The 22,790-nt window shown below is 59.4% G+C and overlaps 3 protein-coding genes across 6 annotated transcripts; 2 read left to right on the top strand and 1 right to left on the bottom strand.

The window, feature by feature from the left end:
* Positions 1–4,341: 4,341 nt before the first annotated feature.
* On the top strand, positions 4,342–11,974 carry PHOSPHO1 (phosphoethanolamine/phosphocholine phosphatase 1). Of its 3 annotated transcripts, XR_014270015.1 has the most exons (3): positions 4,342–4,473; positions 6,374–6,564; positions 8,468–8,483. XR_014270015.1 is itself a non-coding variant. In XM_082494783.1 (2 exons), exon 2 carries the CDS (start codon positions 9,854–9,856, stop codon positions 10,604–10,606), a length of 753 nt encoding a protein of 250 aa, XP_082350909.1. In that variant the 5' UTR covers positions 6,537–6,564; positions 9,845–9,853; the 3' UTR covers positions 10,607–11,974. The 3 variants fall into 3 exon arrangements, 2 of the variants coding, with proteins under 2 accessions (XP_082350909.1, XP_082350908.1); XM_082494783.1 differs by lacking the exons at positions 4,342–4,473; positions 8,468–8,483 and adding an exon at positions 9,845–11,974 and having other exon boundaries at positions 6,537–6,564; XM_082494782.1 differs by lacking the exons at positions 4,342–4,473; positions 6,374–6,564 and adding an exon at positions 9,845–11,974 and having other exon boundaries at positions 8,438–8,572.
* A 96-nt stretch (positions 11,975–12,070) lies between these two features.
* On the bottom strand, positions 12,071–17,667 carry ABI3 (ABI family member 3). Its single transcript, XM_082494781.1, has 8 exons — positions 17,545–17,667; positions 16,649–16,816; positions 15,665–15,841; positions 14,909–14,991; positions 13,830–13,925; positions 13,312–13,493; positions 13,065–13,190; positions 12,071–12,834 (listed from the first exon to the last, which is right to left on the bottom strand). Exons 1-8 carry the CDS (start codon positions 17,659–17,661, stop codon positions 12,674–12,676), a joined length of 1,110 nt encoding a protein of 369 aa, XP_082350907.1. The 5' UTR covers positions 17,662–17,667; the 3' UTR covers positions 12,071–12,673.
* An 878-nt stretch (positions 17,668–18,545) lies between these two features.
* GNGT2 (G protein subunit gamma transducin 2) lies at positions 18,546–22,078 on the top strand. Of its 2 annotated transcripts, XM_082494988.1 has the most exons (3): positions 18,546–19,111; positions 20,232–20,321; positions 20,710–22,077. In XM_082494988.1, exons 2-3 carry the CDS (start codon positions 20,238–20,240, stop codon positions 20,833–20,835), a joined length of 210 nt encoding a protein of 69 aa, XP_082351114.1. In that variant the 5' UTR covers positions 18,546–19,111; positions 20,232–20,237; the 3' UTR covers positions 20,836–22,077. The 2 variants fall into 2 exon arrangements, with proteins under 2 accessions (XP_082351114.1, XP_082351115.1); XM_082494989.1 differs by lacking the exon at positions 18,546–19,111 and having other exon boundaries at positions 19,915–20,321; positions 20,710–22,078.
* The last annotated feature ends 712 nt before the right edge of the window (positions 22,079–22,790 follow it).

Below are 22,790 nucleotides of genomic sequence, written 5' to 3'. Positions count from 1 at the left end.
CGCACAGGCGAAAAGCCGTGAATGCAAAAAATAGCAATTGGGAAATCTTACTCATCTCACGACGTGTTTCTGATGGCTTAAGCGAAGCAGGGAACGGAGCGTAGCCGACGTTTCAACTGGAGATGTCTCGGAATAATGATACATAAAATTAGTTCAGACTGAAAAATGATTCCTTCCAAGACAGCTCAAGCATGAAGGTATCAGCTTTCTGTTAAGCCTTAGATATCATTAATAGTCCAAAGGTCTTACGATGCTTAAAATTAATGCCCGTGTCCTGTACAGCCGCCGGTTTGATAACCGTGCCCTGATTCTTATGTAAACCCCGTGATTTCAGCAGGCTTAGGGATCCTGCACCTCCCTTTTCCAGAAGCGTTTCTGCGGGGTGCGAAAAGAAAAGGCATCTTATGTCAACAGAGAGGCTGAAGTTGATATTAGCTGCGGGATGCCCCAGTTCCCAGGGGCCAGGAGGAGAACCAGCGCGCTGAGAAATGAGAGCGTCCAGGACGCGCGTTATCTAACTGCCCATTCCAGTCGCGGGTTTGTAATGGAAAATGATTCATCGCCCATCACCAAGGAAACCAGGGAGCATGTCAGAACATACTACTTTACCTAGAGTTAAGAGTTTGTGCCCCTTTCTTTTAGAAATCGTGTATTTAGTAATTTAGGGTTGTTAATTCATAGGAAAATTCCTGCTTGGCCTGAAATGTTGCCTCCTGTTCTGTGAAAATGTAAGATTTTTGTTACTACCAGAAAACAATGGGATTTTATTATACAGTGTCTCACAGATTTTAATTTACTCCTTTTAGGCATATATTTTATTGATTACAGTAACCCATCCACTCTGCCTGCTGCTTAAAAAAAATACAGAAATAATGCTGGATTGTCACAGAAGATAACTTCAGTGGTTTAAATTAATTTAAGATAATGTAACTTGTGATGCATGATGTCGCTGTCGTAGCTCTTGGCTTTTCCCATCCCACGGAGAAATCGTTCCCCAGAGGGTTGCGATTTAATCTGTGTCCTTTCCCAGGAGGAGGAGAGACGGATCTGCCGGAGGAAGAGCTTGTGGAGGATTAGCCAGGAGATGGCAGTGGAGCGGATGGCTGCCTGCTTCTCCAAGGAGCAAGTGAAGCGGATGGAGGAAGGCAGCTCGCTCCTCTCACGGTATCAAGTGTTGGAATCCATGCGTTGAAGTAACTCACTGAATTAGAAAACATTTCCAATTTGCAGCTTGTTTCTAATTAATTGCTAATTTCCTCAATCCCTCAAATTTTCACATCGCTTAAGTTGTATTTGCCTAACTAGAGCCCCTGAACGCCGTAGGTCCGTGTTGCAGCTGCAGTGACTCTTCATTGTGGCTCTCTCCAGCAGAATTGTCTGAGCTCGGTTATGAACTGCGCCGAGACGGAGCCCAGAGAGTTTTGTTCTAAAACTTTTGTATTTTCTAAATATGCTCAGGGACGTGGGGCTGCAGTGAGAGATTTGTCACCTCTGTCGGGCTCTTTAGAAACCGTTGTGATGATTGGTGTCAGTTGTATTGGATGACTGGCCGAGGAGTAGGATTTTTAGGCTTGGTTTATGACAAAGTAGATGGAGATTGAACTTGCTTCCATGAGAAGGAGCAGGGTTTCCCGCTGAGCGAGGGCGGTTGCAGTTCCTGAGAGCATCGTCTTTGCTCACCAGCGCGGCAGTGTGAGAGCAGCCGACGCCGCTGACCTATAGCACGTGGAGATAGTTGGCGTTCTCTGTGCGTCTCTTGTGCCACTTCTAGTTTATCCCACCAGATAAAAAGCCGTCTTTCCTGATTTCTACATGTTATATAGAGCAGAACATAAAAAATATCCTGACTGCTGATGGGTGGTGACTCCTCTAGCAAGTCCTTCTTTCTTTCTTAGTGACTTTTAGCATTAAATACAAAACTGAAGCCCACGCAGACAGAAGCAGCTTTAGGGACACCTCAGCCCGGACTGGTGTGGCCCACACTGAGCAAAATCGGCCACTTTCTGTGTCGAGTGTCCCGACTGCTGCGCTTTGGGGGGGAGGGGGGGGGACACGACTCATGGAAGGAGATGGAGGGGAAGGTTACCCCATGTGGCAAAATGAAATTAAATGGAGTTTGCTGTTTTCTTGCTTGTTACTTCTTGAGGTTTTTCCTGAAATTGACCGTGTAAATATTAGTCTGCCACCAAAAATGTATTGCTATAAAAGAAATACTGTTTGTTAGAGTACTCTGTTAAGGAGATGGCACGAGGTGAGTAGCTGTAGCTGCAGTTTCACTCTGGGCTTCCCCAAAATAGATATTGCCGACCGCGGGCGCCAGTGCCGGGCGGTCTGATGCAGGCGACCCGATGGATGTCATGGGCGCTGCTGGACCAGCCCGCACCCAGCTTCTCCTGTGGGGATGGAAAAAAAAGCAAAGGGGGGATGGGACGGACAGACAGATGGGTCTGTGGATGTTGTGGGCTCAGGGTTGGCTGTGCGCTGCTGCGATCCGCTCGGTGGTGAAAAAACGGGAGAGAAGCGTGCATCAGCATGTGGGGATGTTACGGCCATTGTGAGGAATGCCCGTGCCCAAACGAGGGTTGCCAGGAGCCAGGACGGCCCGGCGCAGAAAGCGCTGTCCTCGCTTGCTCCCCGGGGTTCTTCACAGTGGAAAATCACTGGGATACAGGATCACCCTTGCCAAACTCCTCCGTCTGGGATGTTTCTGGAATGATCTTTGCCCCGCTGCCTTTCAGTGGGAAGCAGACAGAAGGCAGCGGAGAATTTGCCCTTTTGAGTTTCCCACTCGCCTTATACCCGCTGACAAATGGCTCGAACGCCTTAACGGGAGCTGGTGGAACTCCAAAATGGGGAGGGAGGGGGGGGGGGAACAGCAAACCCCACGCTGCGCGGAGGAAACGGGGAGTGCTCTGCACCCAAAAAGCCTGAATGTCTCAGGCTAAATAGATAAAATATTTCTTTGATAAACCCGGGCTGTTTCTCAGGAGAGGTGGGTGTCCTTTAGGTGGGTGTCCTTTAGGGACAGTCTGGGAACAGCGACAGCCCGGCTGCAGAAACGCTCCGAGCTCCACTCCTGCCTGCGGCTGCAACTCCAAATTTTGCCAAACCGGGGAAACTTTAGAGCCGCGACTGGAGCGCCCGGACAACGTGGCGTTCCCCCGGAGCTGCCCGGCACAGGGAGTGCCCGTGGTTTTTCGCAGACCTTTTGAATTTTATTTGTGTCCTTCCATTCTTAGACACTTCTAATTAAAAAGCAAGACAAAACCCAACCTCTGGTGATCTCTTAACTACATGTTTTTAAGGCCGCGCTGCTGCCTCCCCTCCCTGCCCACACCCTCTGCCTCCAGCCTTTGAACAAGCTGCCTTTATTCATTTTCATTTTTATATCTTCTTTTTTTTTTTTTTTTTTTTTTTTTTTTTATCTCAGGCGACTCCAGGGTGAATTAGACGTCCTGCAAAACCAAAGATACCACGTAAACACCGCCTGGGAGAGTATTTTGGGGTGTGGACGCGCTTGTGCCTGCCTGGGCACCCTGCAATTCCCTGTCCTGGGGCAGGGACAGCCCCTAAAATTACCCCCGGGTGTCCCTGTGTCCCCTCCCCCGGGGGTGGTGGGTGCCCGGTGAGGCTCCTTTCCCCACCGCAGGGAAAGGGTGTGTGTCCCCCCCCCCCCCCCCCCGGGGCTGTGTTTTAGGGACCATTTGTGCATTTTTGGGGTCCCTTGACCTCGTGAGCTGCCTGCTTTTGGGGAGGCAAAATCCCCCTTCCCCCCCTCCTAATGGCTAAATTACAAAATTGGCTATTTCTAGGAGGGGTTTTGTGGCTTATTGCCGGTTTTCCAACTTTTGGGGGCGCAGCCAGACCGCCGGGCTAACGCGGGACCGGCGCGGGGGGGACCGGCGCGTTTACCGGCTGTGTGTGCGTGTCCGGGGACTGCGTTTTGGGGCGCATTTGTGCGGTTTTAGGTCCCTGGGCCTCGGGGGCTGCCAACCGCTCCCCCCCAAATGGCTAAATTACAAAATTAGCTATTTCCAGGAGGGTTTTTGTGGTTTATTGCCGGTTTTCCAACTTCGGGGAGCGCAGCCGACCCGCCGCGCTACAGCGCTATTAGCGGGGGGGGGGGGTGAAGACACGGGCCCCGCTCCCCCTCCCCGCGGGGTGGGGGCGTGGCTCCGCCGGGCCCCGCCCCCTTTGGTGCGCGCCGGCGCGGCTCTGCCATTGGCTGTGCGGGCGGTGACGCGCGGGGGACTGCGGTTGTTCCGCGGCTCCGCCCCGCGGCTCCGTTTGCGTCGCCTTAAAGGGGCCGCGCTGGCGCCAACCCCGGCAGCGGCGCCGGCCCCGCCGCACCGCACCGCGCTCCGCAGCCGCCGGTGCCCGCTTCACGGCCGAGACACCACCCCCACCCCCGGGCTGCCTGCGCACCCACCGGCACCGGGGGCGAACCGGGCGCTCCCGGGAGGTTCCCACCCGGTAAGGAAGCACCGGGGGCTGATCAAGCGTGAGTCTGCACCGGGGGGGCGGCCGGTACCGGGAGGTGCCGACCCGACAGGAGGCTCCGAGGAGCGGTGCACCGGCTGTCGGCACCGGGAGATGCCGATCCGCTGCGGCTGGTGCCGGTACCGGCAGGTGCCCACTCGGTGGGGGTCTCCGCTGAGCGGGGGAGGCTGGTGCCGGTACCGGGAAGTGCCGATCCGGTAGGACCCCGCGGGAACCGGTGCGGCTGGTGCCGGTACCGGAGGGTCCCCACCCGGTTGGACTCTCGGGGGACCGGTGCGGCTGATGCCGGTACCGGGAGGTGCCGAGCGACGGTGCATGAGTCAGCCCCGTTGCGGCTGTCGCCGGCACCGGGAGGACCCGAGGAGCGGCCGTGCGTGAGTCGGCACCGTTCCCGCTCCCCGGGCAGAGGGATGGGGGTTTGCCGGTACCGGAGCCGGAGCAGCCGCCGCTGTCAGTCCCGGCACCGCCGACTGCCGGGAGCTGACACCGGGTTGGCACCGGTGCCGGTGTCCAATACGTGTGCCCAACGGCGGCGCCGACACCGGCACCGCGGCAGGAGAGGATCTGGGATGCGCTTTTGGACTTCCACTGACCAACCGCCAATGCGGCACCCATGGCCGTGGCATTTTGGGGCCAAACCCACCTGGTTTAGGGGTTTTTTTTTGGTGGTGGTGGTGGTGGTGGTGGTGTAGAGCAGAGAGCACCGGCCACGGTGGGAGCCCGTGGCGGCGGTGACGCCGCGGCGCCTTGGTGGGCGGCAGGAAAAATAAACACCATTTAAAAAAAAAAAAAAAAAAAAAAATGGAACATCCCCAATCACCCGAAGTGACCGACCGCGGCGTCGCGGCCGTGCCGGCGGGAGAAGGTGTTCCCACTCCCCCTTGGCCCTGCCCGGGGGGATTTTGGGGGGGAAGCGGGAGCCGTGGGGCAGGAGAAGGGGTGAGGTGACACCGCGGCGTGTGGAGGGGGTCGGGGACCCCTCCGAGCTCCGCTGGCCCGTGATTTATCATTAATTTGCTCCTTTGCTTCTGTTTCGGGAGCTGTGGCGCTGGCCGGGGACGGGAACAGGTCGGGATTTATTCCGGGAGGGGTGAAATCGTCTCGTCATCCCGGTGACGTGCTGGAGAGGGAGGTTACCCCCCCCCCCCTTTGCTTTTGGGGCAGCAAGACCCCATCCTCTTGGTTTGCCCTTAATACCCTCCCAGGGGGTGGGCGAACGCGTTTGCCAAAGGTCAGTGGTTGGGTTCTGAGTTAAAATTAAAAAGAAATACGTGTTGCACCCACCGGAGACATCAATAAAAAAATTTAAGGTTAAAAATAGGAAAGAGCAGAATACGCTGGGGGGGGGGTGGGGGGTTAAACCAGCGCAGGGACTGCGACTGCAATTGGGAAATGCCCCCAAACCCCTTCACTTTTGAGGGTTCAGTAGGTCCCGGCTCTGAAATCGGGTGGTGGACCCCCTCCGGGCTCGCGCGGGGCCGGATCCTGCGGCGGAGGGCGGGTGCGTAGCGCAGCGCTGCTCCTCGCTTGTCCTGCGCTGAACCCGTTCCGGGCGTTAAGCCCGAAGCTGATCTGCGGAGATAAGGAGGGCGGCGAATATTGCTGAGCTCCAGCCTTCATCCATGGGCCTTTCCGAGGCGGAAAGATCCCAATGGGATGGCGGGAGGTGTCGCCGGGAGGAGGGGGAAAAAAAAACCCACAGAGATTTGGGGGATAAAGTACCCCGGGAAATGACTCTCGCGGCGGCGCGGCAGCTCACCGCTTTTACCGGGCGCGTTTTGACCCCCATCCCAAATTCAGTTTGTTTAAGCCTTTACGGTTGAGGCGGACGCTGAGGAAATATCCCGGTTTATTTTCCTCTTTCCCCATTCAGGCTTCGCCCGACGTTAGGACGCGCGGCCGCTTTTCCTTTATTTCGGAGGGAGTCCCTTTTTGGCAGAAGGTGGACGGACGCGCTCCCGGGAAGCAGCCGCCGGGTGAGTCATCCCGGCGCAGAAATAGCTCTGCCGAGAGCGCTGACACCGTCCTGCGGGGATTTCGCTGCTCCTGCCCGGATTTAACGGGGTAATTTAGGGCTGGGAGATTCGCTAAGTGGTTTTGGTTTGTTGGTTTTTTTGATTTTGGTTTTTTTTTTTCCCCCTCTCCTCTCCGCTCCCCTCCTGCGCGGGGCAGAGTCGGGGGCGGAGGGGGGTTCTGCCAAAGCGCAGAGGATGAGCGTTATTAAGAGTCGCTCTTAACGCTGCCATCTCCCTTTTCTGTGTCATAAGGGGGAAACAGCACTTGGGGGAAGGATGTAATTTCCCCAACAGCCCCCCCTCCCCCCCCCAAGGCTGGTGGGCGGTGAGAAGTCCCATCCCCGACCTTTATTCGCTACATAGCGCCGGCTTAGATTTTAATTTCTCCTTTGCCAGAAAAGCCATGGGCATTTTTTGGTAACAATTAATAGGATAGAAGGGATGCGCGTTTTGGTAACAATTAATAGGAGCGATGGGGACGGCGGAGAGCAGGCGGCGGCTCTCGCAGAAGCGTGGCAGGGATGCTCCCACCAGTAGGCTTCAGGGATTATCATTTTCCTTAGAAATCCTTGGGGAAAAAAATAAAATAAAAAAAAAACCCAAAACGGTCCGGTGGCCTCACGACGGGGAAGCGCTTGGCTCGGAGCCCCGGGGCGGCGGGAGGCAGTGCCGGTGACACCGGGGCGAGGAGCCCCGGGAGAGGAACCGGTTTTGTTTTCCAGCTCTTTTCCAGCCGGATTTATCCCCGTTGGGGCTACTGGTGGCCGTGGCGCTTCGGGGAGAGCGAAGGGATGGCAGCTCTTTAGAATGTAACGACAAAAAATACAATTACTCTTTTTCCCGTGTTTAATTTAATCTGGTTTGTTTGGGTTTTTTCCTATTTCTCTTGGTTTGGACCGGAAAATCCCGGTGGCTAATCCCGCTCCCAGCCTGGCCGCAGCGTTATTTGGCATCAAAACGAAGTCCGTAAATAAACGTCGGCTTTTGGTGGATGCTTCTGTGGAAGGTTTCAGAAAAAGTCGCTTTTACAAGAGTTCAACCCGGGCTTTAATTTGGACTTTAATTTAATTCGGGCTTTAATTTAAACCAAAATTGCGGTTTATTATTTTAGCCGAGCCGTGAATGGCGTTTGTGCCCAAAATAGTTTGATGCCGGGCTTCAAACCAGACAAATCCCCCACAAATCACCTTTGGCTGCAAAACTCTTCCTGTTGTCATGCCGATGTCAAAAAAAAAAAAAAAACCACCATTGTAATCCTCCTGGCCCCAGCCAAGCCCAGCTACTGGTGCCCAGTTAACATTCCCAGTGTGTTATTCCTTCCTCCCGCCAACCATCCCGCTGAGTTTTCCAGGCGGGTTTGGCTGCGAGGTTGGGGTTTGGTTTTTTTGGCGTGGGGTTTTCTGTTTTGTTTTTTTTTTGGTGTTGGGTTTTGGTTGGTTTTTTTTTTGGGGAGGTTTCCCATCGCTCTGTTTTCATCGCTGCGGACCACAAGAGGTCGGCAAAAAATCAGGAGACGTAACGGGGGCTCTGCGTTGGCGCATCCTCCCCCGGCGCCTTCGTCATTCCGGGATAATTACACCATTGAAAGCAACACCCCAAATTAATTATACTGGAAGAAAATCAGGGCAGTTTAGGAAGAGGGGAGCGTGTTGCCGGGGCTTATTGCCGAGCCGGTCCGCCGGCCGCTTTCACGTGCGGCAAAGCCCGGGTGCTTGAGGGGGGGAATTAAGGGGGATGAGGAGCATTAACCGGGCTCTGCCCGCTCGCCCCGCTCTCCGGAGACGCCTTTAATTCCTCCGCTCCTGGTACGGGAGGTCCCGAGCTCGGGAGTTCGCTGCAGGACGTGGAGCCCTACCCAAAAAGTGGCAAATCGGGGAGGGAAAACCCAAACCGTTAACCCAACCTCTCCCCTTTTTTCTTTCTTTCTTTCTTTCTTTCTTTGGGGTTCGCAGCCCGGCGAGCCCTGAGCGCTGCCCTCGGCCCCGCGCTGCCCGCGGAGGGATGGTCGTGAGATGAAGCGGTGCTGCGAGGGCGTGGGGCTGCCATGCCTGTTTAAGGTCAGTGCCACTCTCGCCCGGCTTCGTCCTCTCTGGACGCGGCTGTCCCCTCTCTTCTGGTGAGGAGGCTGGAGGCCACGTCTGATGGGCAGCGGCTGAGGGACCCGGGGGCGCTCAGCCTGGAGAAGAGGAGGCTGAGGGGGGACCTTCTCGCCCTCTACGGCCCCCTGGAAGGAGGGGGTGGGGAGGTGGGGGCTGAGCTCTTCTCCCGGTGACAAGCGATAGGACGAGAGGAAATGGGTTCAGGTTATGTTGGGGGAGGTTTAGACTGGATATTAAGGATTTTTTTTTCATGGAAAGGGTTATGAAACATTGGCAGAGGCCGCCCAGGGAGGGGGTGGATTGGCCGTCCCTGGAGGGGTTTCAAGACAGGGGAGAGGTGGTACGTGGGGACGTGGTTTAGACGTGGCTTTGTCAGGTTGGGTCAATGGTTGGACCTGATGATCGTAAAGGTCCCTTCCAGCCTCAGCGGTTCTGTGGTTCTTGGGGACAGGGAGCGGGAATGGGGTTTCCCCCCCACCACCACCCATCCTGCAAACCGCCGGCGGCACGGGAGCAGCCGGGAGGGGAGCGGGAGCTGCGGGGGCCGCGGTGGCTTTCGCCGCGGGGAGCGGGTGGGCAGCGGGAGGCTGCGCCGGGGCTCGCCGGCATTGCGCCGCGGTGGCAAAGCGGCTCCGTTTTGGTTTCGGAGCGGGGTGGGAGGCGGCTCTGAGCTATGCCGGGTTTTTCGGGAGCCCCCACCCAGCGGGAGACCCCACTCAGGCGATGGAGCAAAAACTCAACCTGCGAAATGTTCTCCTCCGTCGGGAAGAGCCAAACTTATCCCGGCAGCAGGAGGGGGTCCGCAGGGACACCAACCCCTCTCCAGAGGTGGGACAGGAGCGGGCTGGGGAGCAAACCCCCTCCCCCCGCTCCTCCTCGAGGCCCCTCCCTGCACAAACCGCCCCGAGGACGCTGTCCCCGCGTCCCGTGGGAGGACGTAGCCCGGCACAGTGACCGCCCTGATTGCGGAAACGGGATTAGCGGTGACAAAATGATCTCTTTATAGGCAGGATAAACGCCTTAGGGCCAGGGCCGAGGCATGGCAGCAGGGGATTAGGTCCCCCCCCCCGTCCTGGGTTGGGCTAATAAGCTGCCTGGGGTGAGGTAGCCAAGGGGCATCGCTCTGCGGGGCCCGTAGCCTCCTGCTGCGGTGGTGGCCACCATCGCCGGGCCGGGGCCGAAGCGCCGGGCCTTGGACTAAGAGCCGGGTGTTGTCCTTCCACCTCGCAGGGTGTTGGTATGGCCAGCCCCCGGCCTCCCAAGTACCTCCTCGTCTTCGATTTCGACGAGACCATCATCAACGAGAACAGCGATGACTCCATCGTCCGGGCGGCGCCGGGGCAGGCGCTTCCGGAGCACATCCGCCAGACCTTCCGCGAGGGCTTCTACAACGAGTACATGCAGCGCGTCCTGGCGTACATGGGGGACCAGGGGGTCAAGATGGGGGACTTCAAGACTGTCTACGAGACCATCCCCCTCTCCCCTGGCATGCCAGACCTCTTCCAGTTCCTCTCCAAGAACCACGAGCTCTTTGAGATCATCCTCATCTCTGATGCCAACATGTTTGGCATCGAATGCAGTCTGAGGGCAGCCGGTTTCTACTCCCTCTTCCGTAAGATCTTCAGCAACCCGTCCGGCTTTGACAAGAGGGGGTACTTCACCTTGGGGCCCTACCACAGCCACAAGTGCCTTGACTGCCCGGCCAACATGTGCAAACGCAAAATCCTAACGGAGTACCTGGCGGAGAGAGCCCAGGAGGAGGCGGAGTTCGAGAGGGTCTTCTACGTGGGAGACGGTGCCAATGACTTCTGCCCTTCCGTGACTTTGACTTCAGCTGACGTGGCTTTCCCGCGGAAGGGTTACCCCATGCACCGCATGACCCAAGAGATGGAGAAGAAACAGCCTGGAGCCTTCCAGGCCACCGTCGTCCCCTGGGAGTCGGCTGCAGAGGTCGCCCGCTATCTCCAGGAGGTCCTCAAGAAGAAGTGCTGAGGGTGGCTCAGAAGAGACTCGCGCACCGTAAGCGGCTGCGAAAGGAGAAGCCCTGGGGGAGGGGGTGACACCCCGTACCCCACCTTCGTCAGCACTGCTCGCTCGGCCCCCGCTCCTGGGTCGCGTTCCTGCCTTTCCCCTCCGAGCTCGTCGCTCCCCGGTGATTAAAGCACTTTCTCTGGGCTCCCCCCTTCTCCTTCCCCCCGCCACGTTGGGATGAAGCCTTCTCTATGCAGCTCGCGTACCCACTCCGGCGGGGCTGTTGGCCAACGCTAACGGTGGGGGTTTGTGTTGGTTTTGGCTTCGCCAGAGCAACTCCTGAAGGACCTGAAGCCGTCCCCCCCCGCGGGCTGCGCCCCGCGCACGCTTCCTCCTCCCGCCGCCGTCCCCCTCCGCCGGCCACGCCGGGAGCCACGTGCTGTTGCCTTGAACCTGACGCTCGAAGGGCTCCCCTGGCCGCTCCGCGAGGCCACTGGAAGTTTAATCCGGCAAATTCGGGGGCTCCCCGGGTTTGCCCTCTGGGCAGGGCGGCCCCTGGCTCAGTTGCCACAGAGGCACTGGTCCCTTGAGACTTTACTCGCTGAAAAACTTAACGCGAGGGACAGGAAACCTTTCGGAAAAGGTGGGACCTTTGGGGGGGAGGGGGGGGGGAAGAAAAAAAAGCCCTTCTCTAGCCCATCCTCACCCGCTGGCCCAGGGCACGGCCACGGCCACCGCATCCCGCTGCGGGGAGGAGGACCTTCCACTTCCATCGCCTTCCACTTCCATCCTCCGCTTCTGCTTCCAGGGCAAAACGTCGCCGGGGGCGGACACGTTCCTCCTCACCCCTAAGCCGTTACCGGCCGTCTCCTCGTGTTTGCTGGATCGTTTGCTGGATCGTAGGGATTCCCCTTTTATTACCCCAGGGAGGAGGTAATTTCCCTCCTGATCTGGTCGAGAGGTGCCGAACCTCCCCGGGGAGGTGTGGTGCTGTAGCACTTCTCCTGGCGTTGGGTTCCCCGGTGGCCAACCCCCCCTCCTCCCCCCCCCCGGCACTGAGCCCCCTCGCCCCGCTGCAGTATTAATTGCCCCTTCTAATTGCACTCTGCAGGGGGGGACCTACAGTATTCGCTGCTCTCTGGTGTTGGCTTCTCCCGGATTTATCCACAGCCTTACCGGCCCCGGAGGGTGGCTCCGAACTCCTCCAAAGCGTAGAAACCCCCAACAGCAAACCTGAGCGGTGAGGAAATAACCAAAGCAGCCCTGAGTTGTTCCTCCTCTATATTTCATTTTCCCCTCTCTTTGTTCTTCCTCCTCCGGACCCTGTTCAACTGTGTGGAACTTAAAGCCATGGAATTAAAAAAAAAAAAATAATAATAATAATACATATATATGTATATAGATATATATCTCTATATTGCAGATACACAAGTTGTCTGTATCCAGGACATAAACCTGGGTGTGAAACGGCTCTCCGAGTTGCACGTACATGTTGTTTCTCTTCCTTGGGCTGGCGCAAGGCGGGGGACGGCGTCGGAGCGGGGAGCAGCAGAGCGGGGCCGGGCTGCGAGTGACCCTCTGGGGACCCCTCTGGTGCAGGATTGGGCCCCGCCGCATCCCCCTCTGCGGCTGGAGCTGATGGGGACAGCAGACGGGTACCCCGGGGACGTGGCTGGGTGCTGCCCTGGGGGTGTTTGGCCCCATCTTCGCATCGGTCCTGCGCCGCCCTCGTTCCCCCCGTGGGGCCGGGAACATCGCTGGGGTCCCACCTCAGCCTTTCCATGGGCTGCGACGGCCGCAGCGCCCCGGCACCAAACCTTCCCAGCACCAAACCTTCCCAGCACCAGCCACAGCCAGTGCCACCATCATTAAAAACATAACGAAAAGATGGGAGCGAGGGCGGGTGGGAGGGTGGGGGGGGGGATGCTCTGGGCACTGGAGGCTGCCAGGATGCAGCGGGTCCAACAGCGGTACCCAGTCCGGCTGCCCCGGGAAGGGCTGAGCGCTGCGGAAGCTGACGGTCAAAGGCAAAAGGATGCGGGGGGGAATGCGGGCTGGGGGATGCGGGGGGCCGCCTGCCCCCAGCGCTCAGCAGGGCTCCACGTAATTGCCGGGGAAGAAACCCGCTTCTTCGCCCATGACCCCCTCGCACCAACCGTCCGAGTACCGCCGCGTGACGAAGAGGAGGGCGCCGGGCTGGAAGGAGAGCTCGTTGTCCTTCTGCCGCGTGTAGGGGTAGAGGGACACCACTGCGAGAGGAGGGAAGAGAGGAGTCGTGGAGCCCGGCAAAGCCAGCGCAGGGGACAGGCCACCCCCGGGAAGGGCAGGAGGGGACATGAGCCGACCGCAGCATCGCTCGCCATCCCAGCCCTGGCCAGTGCCGGGGCAGAATTGGGCCCTCGGTGCTGTGGTTGTAGGCAGGGGTTCAACCAAAAGCAGCCCGGCGAAGAGCTCGGGGGGATCTGGGGGTCCACCGTACCTTTCTCCAGGTAGCTCTCCGGGGCCCAGGGGGGGTCCTCTGCAGCGGGCGGTGGCGGTGGGGCCAAATCCTCGAAGTCGAGCAAAGCTGGTGGTGGCGGCGGTGGCGGCTCGAGGTCATCGGGGGCTGCAAAACCCCCGCAAAATCCATGGGGGGGATAAAGGACTCTATTGGGAGCAGTCCCCCCTCCCCCCTTTCCCCACTGACCCCCCTCGTGCTGAGCATCCCTGGACCACCGAGCACTCACCTGGGGGCAGGAGGTCCAGGGGGGGCACGGCCAGGTCCCCTGGCGGTGGCGGTGGCAGGTCACCGGGGAGCGGTGGCGGCGGCGGGACGGCCACCGCAGGCGGTGGGGATGGCCCCGGCAGGGAGGGGGGCGGTGGGGGCGCGGGGACACCTTCACCGGGGGCCGCCGGGGCTCCGCTCGAGCTGGGGGTGGAGGAGCGGCGGTGTCAGGGTTTTTGAACTCTTTGCTCAAAGCCACTTGTCCCGTGCCAGGATGGTGCCACCCGTGCAGTCACCCTGGGCAGGACACCCCAGCGTCCCTGGGTACGCCACACAAGCCCTTTCCCCGCTCTTGTGCCTCAGTTTCCCCATCGGGGACTTTCTCCGTGAGGGGATTTTGCTCTAGAAATAAGCACTGCCCAACGCGGCGAATCTCCCGCTCCCCAAACCCCTCGTTTTTCATCAAACCTCCCCCGCGCAGAGGGGTGACGGTGGCTGCCCCGGGCTCTCCGGACCCCCCTCCCGGGGCAGTGCCGGTACCTGGTGGATATCAGCGAGGAGGTGGAGGAGGCTGCGGAGAGTTTGCCCTCAGGAACCATGGGTGGCTGGATGGGCTCGGGGACGCGGGTGCTTCTCCTGCGGGCAGAGCGGTCACTGAGCCCCCCCAAACCCACCCACCCCCCATCCCCCCAGCCCGGCCGGCGGCTCGGCACAGGGATGGGGGGTGACCCCCGATGGCCACAGCACCGGGAGCTGCCGGGGGGCAGGAGGGCTCCGCGGAGGGCTCTGGCCAGGCTGGACGGATGGGCCGAGGCCAACGGTGTGAGGTTCAACACGGCCCCAAGTGCCGGGTCCTGCCTGTGGGTCACACCAACCCCATGGACGCTACAGGATGGGGCGGAGTGGGTGGAAAGCCGCCCGGCGGAGAAGGCCCTGGGGGTGTTGGTGGACGGCCGGCTGGGTACGAGCCAGCAGCGTGCCCAGGTGGCCAAGGCGGCCAACAGCATCCTGTGTCAGGAATAGTGTGGCCAGCAGGGCTGGGGCAGCGATGGTCCCCCTGTACTCGGCACTGGTGAGGCCCCACTGCGAGTGCTGCGTTCAGTTTTGGGCCCCTCACTACAAGAAGGACATTGAGGTGTCGGAGCGTGTCCAGAGGTGGGCAACGGAGCTGTGAGGGGGCTGGAGGCCACGTCTGATGGGCAGCGGCTGAGGGACCCGGGGGCGCTCAGCCTGGAGAAGAGGAGGCTGAGGGGGGACCTTCTCGCCCTCTACGGCCCCCTGGAAGGAGGGGGTGGGGAGGTGGGGGCTGAGCTCTTCTCCCGGTGACAAGTGACAGGACGAGAGGAAATGGGTTCAGGTTATGCCAGGGGAGGTTTAGATTGAATATTAAGGATTTTTTTTTCATGGAACATTGGCAGAGGCCGCCCAGGGAGGGGGTGGATTGGCCGTCCCTGGAGGGGTTTCAAGACAGGGGAGAGGTGGTACGTGGGGACGTGGTTTAGATGTGGCTTTGTCAGGTTGGGTCAATGGTTGGACCTGATGATCTTAAAGGTCCCTTCCAGCCTCAGCGGTTCTGTGGTTCTATGACACCCCCCAGCCATGCCCACCCCCAGTCTCACCCCAGGGTGCCCCCAGCCTGCGCCGACGACTTGGTCCCCTTGCGAGCCAGGGTGCCCGTGCGGGACAGCTGGGTGCTGTGGTCCTGCGGGCACAGGGAGACGCGGAGACGCGATGGGCGAAGGCAGCCGCGGCCGCCCGACAAACTCATTGCACCCCAGAGGGCTGTGCCCCCCACCTGCCCCCACAGGCAGCGGCACCCCGAGGTCTCTGCAGGGCCCCCCCCCGATGGCACCCGCTGAGCAGAAGGAGCCGCCGACGCTGCGGCACGGAGGCGGCCGAGAGGCGCCTGCCACCGTGGGAACCACGGCCCCAGCGCCGCCACTTCCCCTCCAGCCCCGCGGCGGCTTCACCGGGGGCCTGCGAGGCTGCCGAAACCCCCACCCCCCGCCATGGGCGCCTTCCTGTGCGGGTGGTTTCGGTGCTGGGAAAAGCACCGGAGGGGGGTGGTGAGAGCATCGCGGCTCAGCATCGGCCCCGGCGGCGCTGATGGGCTTCGCTGAGCGTTGTGTGCCTCAGTTTCCCTTTGCTGTGTTGAACCCTGTTCCCCCCCCTGTCCCTCTCCCCCCCCCAAGCTGGAACCACCGAGCCGCAGCGGGATGAGTCCTGGGGTGGGCTGTGGGGCACAGACGGACCCCGCTTCTCCATTGAGGAGGGGTTTGAGGCCACCTGTGCACCCATCAGTGCAACGCTGGGGACATCGGGGATGGAGAAAGCCCCCTCACCCCTGTGGGACACCCTCCGAGCCCTGGGCTGACCTTTATGCCATGGCCGATGTCATCCAGGACGCTGAAGTTGAGGGGTTTCCTGTAGTAGGGCTCCAGGCAGGGCGGGCTCGGGGGGGACATGATCTTCTGGTAGGACGGGAACCTCTTGCTGACGGTCAACGAGCCGATCTCCCGGCGAGACACCTTCTCCTTGTGCATGTCAACCCTCTGCGGAGATGGCACTGTCCCCATTGTCCCATCCCAGGTTCTCCCCACCTCCTGCCGCCCCCTCGAAGTCCCACCACCCTTCCCAGCCCCGTCTCCCTGCCTCTTCAGGGAGGATCAGGATTGAGCCAAAGCCGCAGGGACAGATCCTGCTCTGCTCCATCACACCAGGGCGAGTGATGCCCTTGATGCCACCGCAGTGGATCTGGCCCTTCCCAAAGCAGGGGACGGGGGGACAGGGCAGTGGCGTGGGGATGTATGAACCTCGGCCGCCCATAAGTTGTTTTCCTGCTGCTCCCGGCGTGACCACAGGGTCCCGTCTCCTCCCATGGCTGGAAAGGCTCCAGGCAGCTTCCAAGTGCCAGGAAGAGGGCGGGTGGCCACGGGACTCCGCATCGGTGTCCCTCAGCTCTGGGAGGACGAGGCCAGGCCCCAACAAGGGGAAAGCGTGACAGCCAAGCCAACACTCTGAGCCCCATCGCTCCACTTTGGCTCCTCTGAGGTTTCCCAGGCAGTTCCCACGGTCCCCTCCACTGGGATTTGCAAGTGCCCAGACTGGGAGAACACCCAGGAGACCAGTTTCCCGGCCCCGGTTGGACTCGTGATGTGTTGGGTGACCCTCCCACCACCATCCAAGCAGATGGTCCAAAGGCAAGGAGATGCTACGGGGGGGCTGACGGGCTCTTGGAGCTGTGGGGAGAGAGGGTCTTCAGCCCCTTCCAGCTGCCCAAACCCCTTTTCCCAGAGCCCACCCCCTTCTCAGCACCCAAACCCCAACACGTGTCGGCACTGGTCCGAGGACGGTCCCACCTGGGCCACGCAGCTGACATCGGCCTCCACTTTCCGCAGCTCGGCCGCCTGCAGGTCCAGCAGCCGGAGGAAGGCGGTGGCCAAGCTGCTGACCTGGTACGTCACGCTGGCCAGGGACTGCGTGCTCAGCGCCATCGTCTCCTCCAGCGCCTTCCGCTTGTCACCGGCCTGGAGGGGGAAACCCAGCCGGTGGGACGAGCCCACCCCGCGCGGCCACCGCTGCCCTCCATCTTCGCGTTGGAGTCACACGGTAGCAAAGATGCTTCCTTCTGCTTTCCAAATGCATCAAACTTCCTCCGGCTCCACCGGGGGGGAACACACGGACACGTGGACCCCATCGGGCGGCGGTGGCGGCGCTCGGCTTTTTTGGCACTGGGGCAGACAAGGAGGAGGAAGAGGAGGAGGAGGAGGAAAGCCGACCGCAGCAGAGCTTCACGCTTGCTCTGTGTGTGCAGAGACCCCGCTCACCTCTGCCCGGCCAGAAGGCACCTCCGAAACCCTGGGGACAGCCTGGGGACAGCCCAGGTGGGGCTGGTGTCCCCGGTCCCCTCCCAGGGCTTCTCTGGAGGCACCAAACCGCCGGAGGACACTCTCGTTGTCCCAAACCCACCCTCAGCTGAGCAGAAAAGCTGCTGTGGAGCAAAAGGGGAAACTGAGGCACAAGAAAAAGCAACAAACAGCAGCATGCCGTGCGCGGTAAGAAGGTAACAGCGATGCTCGGGCTCCCGTCTCCGAGGGCAGAGCCTTCGCTGTCCCCCACCAGCCACCCCTCCGGCACCACCGTCTCACCGGGGCTGCCGGCTGCCCCCCAGCATCATGCCCAGCCCCAAAGCCGCAGCTTGTCCCACGATGTCCCCCGCCTGTCCCGTCCCCGTCCCTCCAACCCCCCCCATCACCTGCAGGTAGTTGCTCTCGCAGTAGTCAGCGACCCTGAGGAGGTTGCGGTGGTGGTCGCGCAGGACCTGCCGGCCGGCCGGGATGTCGCGCTGCTGCAGCTGCTCCAGCTCCGACATGGTGCCGGGCTCGGTTCCCACTTCCTCCCCGGCCGCCACGGCGCCGCGTTTTGAAGCTCGCGGCGGTGCTGACGCAGGGCCCGCGGGCGCCGTGGTGTCCCTGTCGCCTCCCCCCCCCGCCCCCGAGGGACACCCCATCGGCGTGGAGCCCGCCCCGGCCACCTTCACACGGTGGCCTTCAGGAGAGCTGGGGGCAGCGAGGAAAGGTGGGGGGCTAGCAGGGAAGAAGCCATTGTGGCCACAACCCCATGGGGATCAGCCCCCAACTGTGGCGGTGGTCACCCCACTGGGGCAGGGGATAAGAGTGGCCGCAATGGTGAAGGATGGGAGTCACGGAGGTGCAGGATGGAGGTGAGCCACCAAAAAAGATCCTGACCCACATCTCTGCCACCTGCACCCACCCTCCGTGAGCCACTCAGTAGCTGTGGGGCTGAGCCGGGCTCGGGCGCATCCGGGGGGGGCAATTCCCTTCTCTTCACCTTTAGCAGCCAGGCAAGAGTTACAGCCAAGGGCAGCGCTTCGGCTGCCGGGTCCTCCTCCCTGGAAAAGCCCCGTGGCATCCCGCATGGCATCATCCGGACCGCGCTCAGCTCAGGGCACTGAGCGATGTGACAAGTGACGCGTCCTTCCCTCAGCCGGGACAGGGTGTCCTTCTCTGTGCTTTGCTAACAAACGTTTCACGTCCCCACGGGTGAGGCTGTGCCGAGGGCAGGAAATTCCCACTTTCCCGGTGCTTGGAAATCCCCCTCCACCCTCTCCTCCTCCTCCCGCTTCCTCGGGGCCTCCCGGGCTCCGGTCCTCAGCCCCGGTGACTCTGCACCGGTCAGACGGGAGCAAAACCCACGTTAGGGCTTGGCCCTTCCTGAGCCCGTGGCCCCACCAGCGCAAGGACGAGGGAAATGATGAATTTCCTCCAGCACCGTCCCGGCTCCTCACACCCCGAAGGACCAAGAGCCGCCCGAGCTGCTCCCGGTCCCCGACGAAGCTGCTCCAGCCCCTGGAGGTCCCCTCGCCCCCAGCTCCCCTCCACTCCATCCCCTCCAAAATTGGGTGAAAGCTGCTCCGATTCCCACCAGAGGTCAGTCCTTCTGCCCCAGCAGGACCCCGACACCCCACGGGCTCAGACACAAATGGCAGGAGCTCAAGGGCTTCCCAGGTACCCGGGCCACCCACCCTTCCTCCCCCACCCTCATCCTCACCCTCCCCGCAGCCCCACCACCGATTACCCCGGGTGGGCTTTGAGGCTAATACCCAACACCTGACCAGCTTATTCTCCTGAGTCTATTATCAGCTTAAGGACCAAAGACATCTGCTCCCCACTGCCCTCCCAGAGAGCTGAAGGAGTCTTCAAGCCCACGTCAGGAGATCGAGGGTCCGGTTGACGGCGTCTCCTCTTGGATGGATCTCTGAACATCTCACCGCTGAGAGGGGCAGCCCCTCGTCCCCGCAGGTAAGTGGCTTCGCTCCCTCCAGGTACAAATGGCATCGTGGGGTCCACCTCCTCCGTGGGTTGGTAGCACGGCCGTGCTGTGGCTTTTGGCTCCTCGTGCTCTGCCACAAGTGGCATCGGTGGGCAGAGGAGCGCTGGGGACACACGCCGTGAGAGCAGCCGCAGAAAACCCAGCGGGGTCCAGGGCACACAAGCCTGATGCCTTCCAAAGCAGGGCCAGGGCACATTTGCACTTAATTACATTTATTTTTTGGTTATTATTATTATTATTATTATTATTATTATTATTATTATTATTATTATTATTATTATTAAAAAAGGGGTTGTGGCATTATTATTATTATTATTATTATTATTATTATTATTATTATTATTAAAAAAAGGGTTGTGGCCAGACTTTCAAACCAGGTTTAAACACGGGCACAGATCTCAGCAGTGCCAGCCAGCTGTGCGGGAACCTCGCGTAACCCTTGGATGGGCTTTCCTGGAAAAAAAAAAAACCAAAATAAAAAAAAAATAAAAGAGCTGAGCTTTTCCAACCCACACGGCCCCCAAATCCTTCTGCCGCAGCAAGCAATGCCTCTGGGTGCAAAGAGCCGAGCTCACGGCAGTGAAGGGGCCTCAGTCCATGTTAGCACTTACCTGGGGGGTGGGCATAAGGAGGGGAGAAAAGGGGAAAAAAAGAAAAAAGAAAAAAGAAAAAAAGCTATTATTTTGTTCCTTAGAAAACCTGCAAAGATGCTCTTGCCCAGGCACAGGACACAGATCAGGAAGGTCTCGTTTGCAGCCCTGGGCATCCAGGTTCTCCTGCGAGGTAGAGAAGACTTCTTTAAAAACCAGGATGGGTCCTCCTCCGCTGCCCTCAAACTGCATCTGTCGCGCCGTGTGCCGGCTGAGAGCGAGCAACCCAAAACCTGGTTACCGCAGATGTTACAAGAAGGGTTTTGAAAGGTGTCTTCTGCCTCGGGGGGGGGGGTGTTAGCATCAGCCCATGTCTCACCACGGGGGTAGCTGAGACATTAGTGGCATCTGCCATACTATTAAGGCCAAAGCAATAGTCCTAATGTGCCTTAGGAGGCCGTGTATATACTAATAACGCACCATTTCCCTGTGGTTACAGGGCAAAATGGCTCAGGACATGACAGAGAAGGAGCTGCTGAAGATGGAGCTGGATCAGCTGAAGAAGGAGGTGAAGAATGAGAGGCAAATGGTGAGTTTTTCACCCAAAGCACAAAGGGGTCGTTTCCCACGGTAACTTCCTGACCTGATCGTGCTGCAAAGGACAAAAACCCCACAATCCCTGAAACCAAACCTCAAATACAGGCACAAGCATGTGCATTCCCACCTCTCCCCTTGAGGCAAATGTACAGCTCGGGCTCAGCCCCACGTCCCAAAGCCTGGGAACTGCAGCCCCACACGCAACGAGGTGCCCATAGCACCCCGGGGATGCTTTTGGGGACACCCCACACTGGGTGGGATTTTCATGGCCACCGTTACCCCTCTCCCGGCCACAAGAATGGGTTCGTAGGGGGCCGACGAGCGCTCTGCAGCCAGGGTTCGTTCCCGTAACCCACGCAGAGCATCTCCTTCCCTGGCAGGTCTCCAAGACCGGCAAAGAGATCAAGGAGTACATCGAGTCCATGGCGGGCGAAGACCCGCTGCTGAAAGGTGTCCCTGAGGACAAGAACCCCTTTAAGGAGAAGGGCGGCTGTACGATAAGCTGACACCCCTCTACTGCTGTCACCGCCGGGCACAGGGATGTTCCCGTGTGCAAGCCAAGACTGTCAGAAACCTGCTTTCCCTGTAGTCTGACCTCAGCGCTGGGGAGTCCAGAACCAAAGCGTAGCACATCTAAAGGACAGCAAAAGAAAAAAAAAAAAGACAAAAAAAAAAAAAGGGAAAAAAGGAAGAAGAAAAAAAGAAGGCAAAAAAATAAGGAAAGAAAGAAGAAAAAAAAAAAGAAGAAGAAAGAAGAAGAAAAAAAAATTACCCCGCTGCCACCGGAGATGAGGTCCAGCAGCCCGCGCAGCTTTTATGCTCTCACGGCTGATTTACATTTGGTTTCCTGCAAGCAAAACTTCTGCATTTTCAGCAGTCAGCAGCAAACTGGCCTTTAACAAAACAGCAGAGCCGTGTCTAGTCTCAGACTTCTCCAAGCAGCCCAGCCCCGGAGCCGAGCCCCCGCTTGCTGCAGAAGAGCCTCCCGGCAGAACCTCAAGCCGTTTCCTCTTGGTGCCTCAGTTTCCCCACCCGGCACAGGAGGACAATACCCACCCTGCTGCTTTGAGGCTTCCAGGGCTCTGAAGCTTTATTCTCTTTATTCCTATGCGTCCCCCCCCAGCTGGTGATCACCACTGCCCACCGCTCCTACGGCACCCAGCAGGCATTTTGCATCGAGAGCCAGGGGATGGCCAGAACGGGGCCGGGTGGGCTTCACCCGACACGGCGCAGGGCATGGGAAGGAGCGAGGCTTGTTCAAACCCTCACCCCGCCTCTGGGTCTCGCTTCCTCCACTGGAAACCCCCTGGCAGCCGTGGGAAAGCAAGCCCAGGGCTGTCAGGTCCTGCCTGCGACCACGGTGGCTCCAAGCGCTGCTGCTGCTTCACTGTGAGCTCCCCTCTGCTGCTGCGACCGGGCCCCGCAGGGGCTGCAAAGCCTCATCCCACCATGTCCCATCGGTGATGGGGATGACTTGGAGCAGGCAGTTTGGAGGGGCAGCAGATCCTCGGAGCAAGACAGGACTCGCCAAGCCCTTAAGCTAGCAATGCCAGGCCATGATCCTCCTGCTCCCAATGGCAGCTTTTTTTTCTCTGGGACAAATTTCATCCCCTGCTCAATAGAAAAAGCACATCAGCTGGTGCACAGCCTGTTTCCCAGTTCAGTAGGTCAATACTTTGGGGGAGATTCGTGGGGTTTGCTGTTTGGGGCTTTTTTTGGAGGTGTTGGGGTTTTGGTTTGTTTTTTTTTTTTGGTTTTTTTTTTTTTTTTTTTTGAGTCTTGGGTTTTCTAAATTATACTTTTTTTTTTTTTTTTAAATCATACACATTATCTTGTGGGAAAACCCTCCAAAGCATCCCCAGACGACTGACCCCAAACAGAAGCAGCAGCTCTTTTCTATTTCTCAGACTCCCCCAGGTCCCGTCGCTGCCGCAGTCTATCCCCCATCCCGCTTCTGCTTCATACCAGACCCCCTCAGACACGGACCCCCCAACCCCCTGATGCCCAGCCAGCCCCTGCTCAGGGGTGTCAAAGGTCCCGTGGCCCACTGAGACACGGCGAAGACGACGGCTGCAAACCGAGGGCAGGAACAAACCTCTCCCAGCCGGTGGGAGAAGGCGCTGGGGAAAGAGGTGGTGGGTCCACCATGACACTAGCAGATGCTGCCAGGGCTCCGGGAAGGCACGGAGACAGGCCTGGGAGCAGCTTAAATGCAAGGAAACGGCTTTTGACCCCACTTGGAGTGGTGTTTTCCTGCCTTCCAGGCCACGGCTTGGTTCCATCGACGGGCCGGCCCTGCTGGGCACCGCGTCCGCGGGGCTGAGGGGTCCCACCCCAGAGACCCCCCCACGACGGCAGAGGGTGGTCAGAGGGAAGAGGCCTTTCCTCAGGCCGGAGGTTCCCCACCGCTCCCCCGCAGCCAGCGCCTCCGCTCACCTCCCTAGCCAAAAAAAAAGAGAGA

Source organism: Vanellus vanellus, assembly GCF_965231255.1.
Source record: "Vanellus vanellus genome assembly, chromosome: 24".
In the NCBI taxonomy this organism is placed as follows: domain Eukaryota; kingdom Metazoa; phylum Chordata; class Aves; order Charadriiformes; family Charadriidae; genus Vanellus; species Vanellus vanellus.
Note: the sequence above shows the minus strand (reverse complement) of the source record. Positions and strands in the feature narration are given on the sequence as shown.

Coding starts and splice junctions, on each gene's coding strand:
- ABI3 (XM_082494781.1), bottom strand. CDS start 17,661: ATGTCGGAGCTGGAGCAGCTGCAGCAGCGCGACATCCCGGCCGGCCGG. Junction 14,992..15,664: donor ACATCGGCCATGGCATAAAG/GTCAGCCCAGGG, acceptor CTGTGCCCGCAG/GACCACAGCACCCAGCTGTC. Junction 12,835..13,064: donor GGAGAGCTACCTGGAGAAAG/GTACGGTGGACC, acceptor CTCCTCTCGCAG/TGGTGTCCCTCTACCCCTAC.
- GNGT2 (XM_082494989.1), top strand. CDS start 20,238: ATGGCTCAGGACATGACAGAGAAGGAGCTGCTGAAGATGGAGCTGGAT. Junction 20,322..20,709: donor TGAAGAATGAGAGGCAAATG/GTGAGTTTTTCA, acceptor CTTCCCTGGCAG/GTCTCCAAGACCGGCAAAGA.
- PHOSPHO1 (XM_082494782.1), top strand. CDS start 8,528: ATGAAGCGGTGCTGCGAGGGCGTGGGGCTGCCATGCCTGTTTAAG. Junction 8,573..9,844: donor GGCTGCCATGCCTGTTTAAG/GTCAGTGCCACT, acceptor TCCACCTCGCAG/GGTGTTGGTATGGCCAGCCC.